The following is a 12,771-nucleotide window of genomic DNA, read 5'->3' as shown; positions in this document are numbered from 1 at the left end:
GACACAAACCGTTGCGCCTGGCACCTAATACCATACCCCTTCAAATGCACTTAAATATTTTGTCTTGCCCATCACCCTCTGAAATGCACACATACACAATCCACATCTCAAATGTCTCAAGGCTAAAAAATACTTCTTTAACCTGTCACCTCTTCATCTAGACTGAATTTTTGGTCTGGCAGGATCCTAGGACAGATAGTAGTGGTCTAGCCTAGGCAGCCCCGAATTAAAATCAAATGTCTATTTATGGCCTAAGTGTCACACCCTGACCATAGTTTGCTTTGTATGTTCTATGTTTTGTTTTGTCAGGGTGTGATCTGAGTGGGCATTCTATGTTGGATGTCTTGTTTGTCTGTCTCTGTGTTTGGGCCTGATATGGTTCTCAATCAGAGGCAGGTGTTAGTCAATGTCTCTGATTGGGAGCCATATTTAGGTAGCCTGTTTTGTGTTGGGTTTTGTGGGTGATTGTTCCTGTCTTTGTGTTTGTTGCACCAGATAGGGCTGTTTTGGTTTTTCACGTTTCTTATTTTGTATTATACATTGTTCAAGTTATCATCTTTATTAAAGATGTATAAAAATAACCACACTGCGTTTTGGTCCGCCTCTCCTTCCCAGGAAGAATGCCGTGACACTAAGATAACTTTCCGGGTGCTCTGGTGGGCCCAGACATATAGATAAGGAGATTTGGACACACACACAATACAATATGTCCTGTTTATAAGAAATAATAACAATTAAATGTATTGAAAGTGCATTTACACTCACAGTAAACTGTATCTCTTAATTAAAGCATTTCCTGCTTTGAAGGAGCTGTCCATCAAGTCCCCATATCCCTATATGCCCACAGGGCTTATAGATAAATTAGTGTATGTGCATGTGGTAAGACTGTGGTAAGACCGTAAGGAAGAAGTCAAAAGCGGTGGCTTGCGACTTTTTTGATTTGTTTGTTCACATAAAGTGTGGAGACATCAAACCTTGACATATTTGACCGACTCGAGTCGGTCTTATTCTTTATTGCTTTGAACAAATTGGATGGACAAATTTCACATACAGTATTTTATGGGAATTAGAAATTAGCCCCATTGAACACAAATTAAGGCTGGTCTACACTCCAAATGAGGGACAGAGTTTTACTGTGTGTGTTGCAAATGTATTTCTTGCACGTGATGCATGTGTACTGTCTTCCTGTCCTTCTTGGGTCCACACACATCGCAACGCTTCTTCTTGTTGCTAGCTGCCGCAATCTAGAATGATGAAAACACTTATTTCTGGAATTTTACTAACATCTCACTCAGATATAAAGTTACAGCAGGCCAAGGTAGGAGAGTCAGGCACAAAAACATGCAACATCACTCACACTTACTTCTGTGGATCAGGCAGATGGGGCACCAGTATTTTCCTCCTGAATTCTCCTCACGCTGGCTGCAGAAGCTGGGGTCCTTCGGATATGTTGCTTCTTCTGGATTTGAAGTCTTACCAATGCCTTTACCAGCTCCACGAGAAAGAGACGTCTCCTCTGGAGCGTCCCTCTGTTCCAATCTGGGTTCAACGCCATCCACATGACAAACGCGATGTTCGCGGAGATGTCCAAGATGTTGAAGAATATCAAAAGTGGCTAGCGTAGGGTTCTTCTTTTGCAGCTGTAGCCAGTTACCAGCTTGTCTAAATTGTCCACTCCTCCTTTTGTGGAATTGTAATCCATTATGATTTTTGATGTTCCTGGCCACAGATTCTCCCGTCCCTATGCAGCGTACACGAGTACCACATTTCCCTTTTTTTGGCAAGTAGGACACTAGGGACGTGTCGGCCGTGAACACAAACTTAGAGGAATTGATAGGCCTGTTCTGTGTTTTCAACAGCTGAGGTGGGAGCTCTGGCTTGTTTTTTCGTACTGTTCCTACCATCGTCAGCTTCCTCTTGAGGAGCTCCTGTCCCAGAGTCCCTGTGTCACACCCAGGACAACCTGCATCCCTTGGTTCTTCTCAGGGGCTCCATCTGGCATCCCTGTAACACTTGTAAATTCCATATGATGAAGCAGCATCACAGGCAGCCCAGATCTTGATTCCATATTTTGCAGGTTTAGACGGTATGTACTGCCTAAAGGGGCAGCGGCCGCTAAATGGCATGAGCTGCTCATCAACAGTGACATTGGACCCAGGGTTGTAAAACAGGGGAAGGCGATCCACCCACTTGTCCCACACTGACCTGATTGCAGCTAGCTTAAAACAGCAAGCCCAGGGAGGAGAAAGACAGAGTGAACGCACACAGCAAACATTTTTGTTTCATTTTTACTTGTTTTCACCCACACACACTTTACCTACCCTCGGGTCCAGAGGACCCCAACACAGCATATGTAATATAAATGTGTAGGGGGTGCAGAGTGTGCACTCAATGAAATTGGGTTATTTACATGCTCTTCACAGAAAATTAGCAAAGGCCAATGAGTCTTATGTTGAAGAAATAATTCATTTGATAAATTCTCTTTTAGTAAACATTGAAAATGGGTCCCACAGACCCGAACCCCACACAAGGGCTAAGGAGTCACATGTGAGGCTATGTACTGAACAATCAAAGTCTCCCAAGACTTAAGGCTGGTTTATACTACGAGTGTGTTCAAAAATGTAATCAGGAGTGCCAGAGTGTGCTCTGGGCGTTCGTAATTCAGATTGTCTGTTTGTAAATTCAGAGCGTTTCGGTCTCGGAGCGTTCAGAGCGTACACTGTATGCTCTGGACAAGGAGTAGGGTTGATACAAATAATTCTGACCTAACAACAGCCAAGCACCCAAGCTAACTGGTTAAAGTTGGCAAGCTTGCTAGCTACTTCCAGACACAAATGAGAGAACAGCTCACTCTGACCATTTCAGTCACTCTAGCAGAGCTGGTTAGGCTGTTTTTATGTTATCCAGAGCGTTGGTGACTTCAACTGTGCTGCTGGCAACAATTTAATCTCGCTTTTTTTGCCAACGTTTACTGACACGGACCATATTAAAACAGGTGTTGAGCGTTCGTAAATTTGTCAGTTATTCTGTGCTCTGGTACACTCAGAAGAGAGTGCTCTGAAATCGGAGTAGATTTCGAATTTACCAGCTACGCCTATCAACAGTTGTCGCAGTGACATCATAAACATCATAAACATTCTATTGAAATCGTTTTTTTGCATAGTGGAGTCATAATGCTACTACCTTGTATGAATCCGCAGGTAGCTAACCAACCAGGTTCAATGTTAACCAGTTAACATTAGGCAATAATGAGCAATAAAATGGCTCTGAGACACGAATAATATTACTACACAGATCATACACGTAATGTTAGCTAGTGAGCCAGCCAGCTAACATTAGCTAGATAGATAACAGTACGTTTTAACTTCAAATGAAAACAAGCTTCTAACAAAATTAGAAATGTGTAATATCTGAAAATGTAGCTAGCTAGACTATGTTACCTATATACATGGATGGACACTTCTCCCTCTGTCACGGGTGCCATGGTTGCCCTTAGTTTGAAGATGTAATCCGGAGACAGGTGTTTTATACAACAGCCTTCTGTGTGTTCTCTTTTTGACTCTGTCTGAATATTGCAATCAAAAGCCAGACATTTCTCTATCTCCCTAGCTATCATACTCTAATTCCACCGATTTCAAAACTCAGTCCTCCAGAAAGTGGAGGGCAACACTTACTCAGTTCTACTATGTGATAGCTTTCAAAAGCTGTGATAGATAGGATTACCTACACATACTGACAGACTCATGTTATGGACAGAAGTGTGCATGGCAGACCAATCCGAACTCATCTTTTGGCATGTCCGGCCCACTCATTATCTCAGCCAATCATGGCTAGGGGTAAGGTTGCTTACTTTTTTCATGGCTAAACCAACTAAGCGCTTAATTTAACAATTATATTCGTACTTACAGATGGCACACAAGTTTGTTATTAAGGCACATGAAAGTTCACATGTTCCAAAATTCCTAGTTTCCTGAAACGGGTTACATATGATGAAGCTGTAAAGTCTTAAAGTAATATTTGGCTTGTTTGAAATGTATGCTGTTTAAACGCAGTGCCAAACATTGGATATCAAAGCGGCGGTAACTCACTAGCACTACCAGCACTACAACCAGGAATACAACTTTCCCGAATCGCATCCATTGTTTGCACCCCCCAGGGCAATTGAACTGATTCCAGAGGCCGACCCAAAACACCACCGGCGGAGGAGAGGTACTCGGAGTGGTCTTCTAGTCCGACTTAGGAGGCGCGCAAACCACCCACCGCTTCCGAGTGTATTACTCGCTAATGTTCAGTCTCTGCATAATTACATTTACGAGCTCAGGGCGAGGATTTCTTTCCAGAGAGACATCAGGGATTGTAAACATACTCTGTTTCACAGAAAAATAGCTCTCTCAGGATATACCGTTTGAGTCTGTCCAGCCAGTTGGGTTCTCAGTTCAGACAGGAATAAATCTCTCTCCGGGAAGAAGAAGGGAGGGGGTGTATGTTTCATGATTAATGACTCAGAGTGTGATAACATACAGGAACTCAAGTCCTTTTGTTCATTTCCTAGAATACCTCACAATAAAATGCAGACCGTATTATCTCAAAATAGAATTAGCTTCAGTTATAGTAACATCCATGTATATCCCACCTCAAGCCGATACCACGACGGCCCTCAAAGAACTTCACTGGACTTATGCAAACTGAAAACCACAGTGGAGCAGAAATTCATCGGCTCAGACATGAGACGTATGTGGCAAGGTCAACAGACAAGCATGGACTACAAAATGAAAACCAGGGACGACAAGCTACACACCTTATTTGCACGCTTTGAGGATAACACAGTGCCACCGATTCGGCCCGCTACCAAGGACTGTGGGCTGTCCTTCTCCGTGGCCAACTCACTTCTGTCATCATGAAATCAATTTTTATTGGTCACATACGTGTTTAGCAGATGTTATTGCGGGTGTAGGAAATGCTTATGTTTCTAATTCTGACAGTGCAGTAATATCTAACAATATCACAACATCTACCCAATACACACAAATCTAAGGAATGATGAACATATAAATATATGGATGAGCAATGTCGGAGTGGCATAGACTAAGATAGAATACAGTATATACATATGAGATGTATATGAAGTGCTTTGAGAGACTATCCAATGATCATATCACCTCTACCTTACCTGCCAACCTAGACCCACTTCAATTTTCTTACCGCCCTGTGCAACTGGGTCCTAGACTTCCTTACTGCAGGAGCTAGAAACAGAAGCATTTCGCTACACACACACAACAACATCTGCTAAACACGTTTATGTGATCAATAAAATTTGATTTGACATTGGGCTGCTGGACATGAGCAGGGATAATGAGTGCAATCTAGGAGAGATAGTCGACGTATCAGCAGTGGGCATGTGGAAATAACATGTTTGATTGTTTCAATCGAAGAGGACTTTACTTAATCTATGTGAATGCACGGAGCCTGCTGCGGAAATTAGAGGAATTAAAACCCCTTGCTTCTAACACCCGGGTTGCAGTAGTTTCTGCTGTATGGCTCGATGGGTCAATTGAGGACAATGAGGTAGAGCTACCAGGTGATAGCTTTCATAGAATTGACTGCAACTGAAACGGTGTGTTTTTACTAGGAATGATGTGCATTTTAACCCAAAAGTTGACAGTGCATATCATAGCAATGAGGTCAAAGGAGTTGCCCGTAGAGCTCAGAGACAGGATTGTGTTGAGGCACAGATCTGGGGAAGGGTACCAAAAACGTTATGCAGCTCTGAATCTCTCCCAAGAACACAGTGGCCTCCATTCTTACATGGAAGACGTTTGGAACTACCAAGATCCTTCTTAGATATGGCCGCCCGGCCAAACTGAGCAATCGGGAGAGAAGGGGCTTGGTCAGGGAGGTGACCAAGAACCTGATGGTCAATCTGGAAGAGCTCCAGAGTTCCTCTGTGGAGGTGGGAAAATGTTCCAGAAGGACAACCATCTCAGCAGCACTCCACCAATCAGGCCTTGGTGGTAGAGTGGCCAGACGGATGCCATTCCTCAGTAAAAAGCACATTACAGTCCACGTGGAGTTGCCAAAAGTTACCTAAAGGACTCTCAGACCAGAAGAAACAATATTCTCTGGTCTGATGAAACCATGAATTGATTGCCAAGCGTCACGTCTGGAGGAAACCTGTCACCATCCCTACGGTGAAGCATGGTGGTGGCATCATCATGCTGTTGGGATTTTTTTCAGCAGCTGGGACTGGGAGACTAGTTAGTATCGAGTGAAAGATGAACAGAGCAAAGTACAGAGAGAGATCCTTGATGATCCCCTGCCCCAGAGCACTCTGTACTTGCTGATAGGGAATGTATTCTGCTTGGCAATTTTAATACAATTGTGCAGTTACCACCCAAGATGAGTACACTAGTAAATGCCTTGTATAACTTTAATCAGTTATTTGGACTTAGACAACTGATTGTTGAGTGTATCAGACCATGAGAAGGAAACTACTGGCCTGTGTCCAAAGTTGTTGAGAGATTCATTTTTAATCAAGTTGAGGCATACCTTCTCGAGCGCAATTTTTTTTTCTAAAGTCCAATCTGGCTTTAGAACAGCCCATTCCACTGATACTTGCCTTCTCTACCATTTTGACCTCATCAAGCAGTAAAGTGAGAAGGGGAACTATACAGGTAGGTTCATGTTAGATTTGGATAAAGCCCTTGACACTGTGGACCATAATATTCCCTGAGGAAACTGAAATGCATGGGTCTAAGTGATGTAGCAGTGAATTGGTTTAGGTCTTATCTGACCAACAGAACACAAGTATGTGATGTTGGGGATGTTCTGTCAGAGTCCCAAGAAATATCCTGTGTAGTACCGCAGGGATATATTTTAGGGCCTCTCCTATTTCTTATATAGGTCAATGATATGCCAGATAGAGTAAAGTGCAAACTTATGCTATATGCTGATGACTCAGCCTTACTGGTATCAGGGAAGGATACAGCTTACATAGAGGAGACCCTGAGTAAAGAATTGCATTCTGTTAGAAATTGGTTGACTGGACTGACAAGATAAAGGTAAACTGTGCAGGCATGGAGATTGAATCTAAGACAAGTTTAACTTATCTTGGTGTGTCCCTTTCTGATCAATCAATTTCCGGAGACCTGATTGACATTTTAGAAAGGATTTTAGCAGCAAACAAATTATAATGAAATAGTTTAATAACATCAAAGTTAAGAAATTGCTTGTCTCAATCTTGATTCAGTGTCATATTGATTATGCCTTGGTATATTGGGCTATCAAAAAATCGGAAAAAGAGAATGGGGTTCATGCTCAATGTTATCAGGTATATGTTTAAAGTGCTCCCTAGGACCCACATAGACGTACAGGAGTTCCGGGAGATGGGCTTGTTGCCTTTGGAGTCCAGAGTGGACCAACTTCAACTCCATCATATGTTTTGACACCTTAAATGATCGTGCCCCAGATTATATGAAAATCCACATTGATATGGTCTATAACCAGCACAGTTACAATGCCAGAGCTAGTGTTATGTCTTTGAAACAATACAGCAAGGAGCACAATTTTCAATACAAGCATTTGTCATTGGAATAGCCTTCCCTTGGACATAAAGCAAAGAAAAAGTGGAAATAGATTTAAAAGCAAGCTTGTTGTCTAAGTAAGATAAACCACTCCGCTGCCCCTTGCACCCCCTGCTGTTGGTCAGGTGTATTGATCATTTTTTACGGTTGAAATGTGAAATGAATACGGTCGATTTTTTTAGGTTAGGGGAAAGTGGATTGAATAGTACCACTTTCTAGGATGTCAATATAAATTCATGTATTTATGGTTGTTTGTAATTTTGACTAGCCGTTTAATCATGATATGTGTTTGTCACACCCTGATCTGTTTCAACTGTTTTTGTGCTTGTCTCCACCCCTCTCCAGGTGTCGCCCATCTTCCCCATTATCCCCAGTGTATTTATACCTGTGTTCTATGGTTGTCTTGTCAGGACTTACCAGCGTGCTTTCCCATCTTCCTTTTGCTCAAGTTTTGTGTCATAGTTTTCCAGGTTCTGACTATTCTGCCTGCCCTGATCCCGAGCCTGCCTGCCAACCTGTACCTGCCTAGTGAAGTGAACTAGTGAACTTTGCTGTTAGCCTTCAACATAAAAGTGTCATTGACAGTGATGCAAATGAATACAAATAGCAGAATTATGCCATAATTGAATAGCTCATGCAAAACGAGGTTGGAATGTTGTTATATAAAATAAACAAAAGACAATCATTTGTTAATTTGACAAATTGTATTATACTTTAGAATTGCATTTGGGGCATAATTATTTCACTGTACAGCCTTTACCTATGGATTGTGGATTAATGACATTGGGTATCAGTCTACTCAGTGACACCTAGAGAACATTAGTGTCGTAGCACTTATTGCGGGATTCTGAAGCCACTGTGAAAAAGAGCCACATGTATTGTCAACGTATGTGTATTGAACACTATTCTTGAGGAAAAACAATACTGTGTGGATGTTTTGGAGTCTGATAACTCTGAGGAGGACGTTGGGAAAAAATATATTGGGTATTGAGTAGTCTGAAACCCCCTTTCATTGATCCCCAATCCTTAGGTAAAGCTGTACAGTGCAATGTGAATGTCAATACACACAATAGGCTGACTGGGGAGGTGATTTCACACAGTCACAGTCCCACGAAAAGAGCAACAATGCTAATATTTCCGTAAACTCTTCACAGTTGTGTTCTGTGGGTGTCACCGAGTAGACTGATACCCCATTTCATTGCTTCACATTCCAACCTGGTTTAACATTATCTAGTCTAAATATGGCATTATTCCATCAATTGTAACCTTCTGCATGACTTTCAAAGAGGTACTTTTATTTTGAAGGCAAACCGCAAATTACACTATTGTGCCTAATCCTTATTGTGGCTAGGTTCACAACACATAACCCGGTCCGGTCGAGCGTCACTAGCCAGATGAAGCTAGCTGGCAGCTTATAACGTTAGCTTTGGGCAACAGGGTTAAGTAGCTGGCTCGCTATTTATTTTCATGAACTGTAGTTCAATTTCACTAGGTGAACAACGAGTGGCTATCTAGATAATACTTACTCACAAGGATTCCTAAATCATTGCTAAGAATAATGAAAATGACTGTAGTTTCTACTGGTAACTGTTTTCATGCTGGTTGTATTGGTGTTAGCTAGGTACCAAGATAAAGCTAGCCATCCCAGAAGTTGCGGTCGAACAAATAATGCTTTATTACCAACGCAGTATTGTAAACACATTGTTTGTGGCCGGTGCATGCTTGTGCTACTAATAGTAGTGATGGCACTTGGCTTGCACATGCAAATTCAGAACACACAACATTCTATAATAGAACTGTGTTATTTGACGTGTCAAATTAAAAGCATATTTAACGCGTCAAATAGTGTAATTTGATGTGTATCTTTTTTGACACGCAAAGATCCAAACGACGTTCCACAGTATGTCGTGAAGCTAATAGCAGTGACATTATTACTGTGTAACTCCTGTAGGACAACATGTGTACTAGTGCTCAACCTGTCGGCGAAAGCCAACATCACCCACGACAGAGAATGGTTGATTGTCAAGGGCAATGAATTCCATTATCTTGGCGTTAATGAATTTCACCTTTGAATTGTCTCGCTGAAATTGTATTACTCTTTCAAATGACTGCTCGACTTGTTGACTGCTCGATCCACACTGCAGACATTGTGGGCTAGGTTAGGAATGCTGTGTTGCACGTGTAGCGCAGAATTTTACATGGCGTCACTATGTCAGGTACCTATGTTTTATAGGTATGAAACATCAGCTTTGACATTGGTTTGGCACATCGGTGTTAAAATAGACAACGGGCCGATACCGAAGTTGACATTTTTAGCTAATATCGTCCGATTCCGATATGTTCACCGATATATCGTGCATCCCTAATATTTATTGGTGGCTGTACTTGTGCTAGTGCTAGTGCTTCTGTACTACCCTAACCCCCTTCTATACTGTAACTCTGTCTTTAACCTTCTCTTTACCCATAAACTGCCATCTTTTCTCCACCTCCATCTCTTCTTCCTGCCATCCTCTCCTTTCTACTATCTCTCCATCTAGCGCTACCTCCTCCTTATCTTTGTCAATCCTCCCTCCATCTCTATCGCTCTACTTCTGTTATCACTCTCTGCCTTCTGCTTCTCCCTTTATTTCTCTTCATCATCTCTCTGGTAATTTCTGTCCATATATCTCTGGTTAACCTTCCACTCTGTTATTAATGTCTGCTTCTCTCTGACCATCTCTCATTTGCAGGTTAATGGGAAGATTGTAATATGTTTCTCATATCTGACTCCGGGATACTGATTATTCCAGCACGAGCATGCATTAATGAACACCCTTGCATGGACAAACACACATACACACAGGACCACACAAATGTGAGCATGAACAAACTAGTGCACTCAAACGCACATACACACACTAACTCACACACACACAAACACACAAATAAACAGTACATGAGCTACACAAACACCTGTATACAGAATATACACACACCTTTCCTGTCATCTGCTCAAAAGATTCCCACTCCTTTCAAATTTTATCCCAGATCTGCCACCATACTCCAATCCCCTTTCCAATTGTCTGCACACTCTACACCCCTTCTGACTCCCACCACTTATTGAAAAACAATATTGAACAAACTGTACATCTAACACTTCCAGCTTGTGCAAATGAACCCCATTCACATACTAATATCTATTTCAGGCACTATTCACGGTATGTTACCTGTAAAAAAAATAGTAGGCAACGTTTATTTCCCCCTTTCAAACATTATTTTCCACTTCCTTGCAGGTATACCCCTCTTTTATTGTTTTTGTCTAGATATGAAAGGGGTAATACATACACATACACACACGCACATCTGGCTACCCCAGGAGAAGAGTAATTTCTGAATTAAGAGGAGGAGTGTGTAGAGGGGGAAAAGGAGAGGGAAAGAGATCGAGGGTGATGGAGAGAAAGAGAGAGAGAGAGCAAGCGACAGAGAAGATACTAATTTCCCTCGTCAGTCTCTGTGACCATCGCTGCATACCAAATGGCACCATATTACTTACATCGTGCATTACTTATGTGCCCTAGTAAAAAGTAGAGCAATATATAGAGAATATAGTGCTATTTGGTACCCAACCCATGGTCTCGTGTCTCTCACTTGTCACACTCAGGGGAAAAGGTGCACAATCGCTCTCAGAAGTGGATGTATGTGCGCATAATTGCTTTGTGAAGGGGGGGGGGGTGGAGTGTGTATGTTGGAAGAGGTCAGAAAATTGGTAAGACTATGTTTCTGTGTATAATAGCTTGGTACAGGGGTGTGTACAAGTGTGTGCGAAGCACCTGAGAGCATGTTTGCTGTATACATGCATGAATGTTTAGTTCAAGGGTATGATAGCATGGTGTGTGTCAGGATGTGTCTGCTTGTCTGAGAGAATACAAACATGTCTGTGTGAGTGTGTAAGTGTTTGTCCAATTTTCCATGCAGTGTGTTCACTGAGGGCATGCGTGCATGTTTGTGAAGACTTATTTTTTTCCACAATCTGAAAGACGTGTTATTTGAAACCTCAATTCCAAGTAGTGTGTCATGATCAGTCTTGTTTCTAGGGAAGGAGAATGACTATAGAGATAACAGTAAGGGATCATGAAAACAAGTGAAGATGAAATAGTTGAGCAATCTTACCATCATCTCCCGAGCCTGAGCCGACATCTGTGAGAGAGAAAGAAAGAAAGGAGAGAGAGAGAGAGAACAAACACATTTGTTAATTAAAGACAACTTCTGAGAGGACTTTGGAACAACAGATAATCCAGGCCTCCTGCTAAACAACATCTTTATTTTGTGTGTGTCTGTCTGTGTATCTGACTTAGCATGTGTGTGTGTGTGTACAGTGTCTATGTGTGATTTAATGTGTATGAATATGTGTCTGTGTGTGTGCACTTTGCATGCGGATACATCTGTGTGCATTGGTCACGTCACGATCCGCACAATCCCGAACTCACATCAGAAATGTCTATGTGATCATGTTTTATATTTCCCATTGCTCAATATGCTTGTCTGGTACATCTTTCTGTATGCCCATTTGAATCCTGCTGAATCCTTCTAAAGCTTCCTCCAAGACATCTAGCATACTTGTTTGTTTAGCGATACGCCTTTGAAAGGGATATTGGCGGACACTTATTGGAGCTGCTCCAGTGGTAAAATGAGCAGCCAGGTCAGTATTCGACATCTATCCATGTATGATGACATCGGGAGACGATGTGGAAACTGGCCACTAGAGGAAACAGTGGGCGCTGTAACCTTCAAGTAGGTTTCAGTTTTGCTATGGTGTTGTGGATGGGGATCAAGGGATGGCGGATGGCCCTAAGCAACTGCCTGTGGTGCCAAAGGTTGCATGTTTGAATGCAGTGCTAGAAAGTATTTTTGAGATTTTTGGGGGGCAGCGTTTTCACTTTTGGATGAATAGCGTGCCCAGAGTGAACTGCCTCCTACTCTGACCCAGATGCTAATATATGCATATTATTATTAGTATTGGATAGAAACCACTCTGAAGTTTCTAAAACTGTTTGAATGATGTCTGTGAGTATAACAGAACTCATATAGCAGGTGAAAACCTGAGAAAAATCCACCAGGAAGTGGGACATCTGAGGTTTGTAGTTTTTCAAAGCTTGGCCTACATAATACACATTGAGATATCAATGAGGTTGCACTTCCTATGGCTTCCACT

The 12,771-nt window shown here is 42.0% G+C and overlaps 1 protein-coding gene across 1 annotated transcript in view; it reads right to left on the bottom strand.

The window, feature by feature from the left end:
* Nucleotides 1-12,771, bottom strand: part of LOC112234839 (tomoregulin-2) — a 179,071-nt gene that overhangs the window by 64,462 nt on the left and 101,838 nt on the right. The window contains exon 4 of the mRNA XM_024403150.2: nucleotides 11,730-11,756. Within this exon, the coding sequence (XP_024258918.1) occupies nucleotides 11,730-11,756 (27 nt within the window). The remainder of the gene's footprint in view (nucleotides 1-11,729; nucleotides 11,757-12,771) is intronic.

This window comes from Oncorhynchus tshawytscha, linkage group LG03 (assembly GCF_018296145.1).
Source record: "Oncorhynchus tshawytscha isolate Ot180627B linkage group LG03, Otsh_v2.0, whole genome shotgun sequence".
Taxonomy (NCBI): Eukaryota; Metazoa; Chordata; class Actinopteri; order Salmoniformes; family Salmonidae; genus Oncorhynchus; species Oncorhynchus tshawytscha.
The sequence above is the reverse complement of the archived record's forward strand: the minus strand, read 5'-3'. Positions and strand labels throughout refer to the sequence as shown.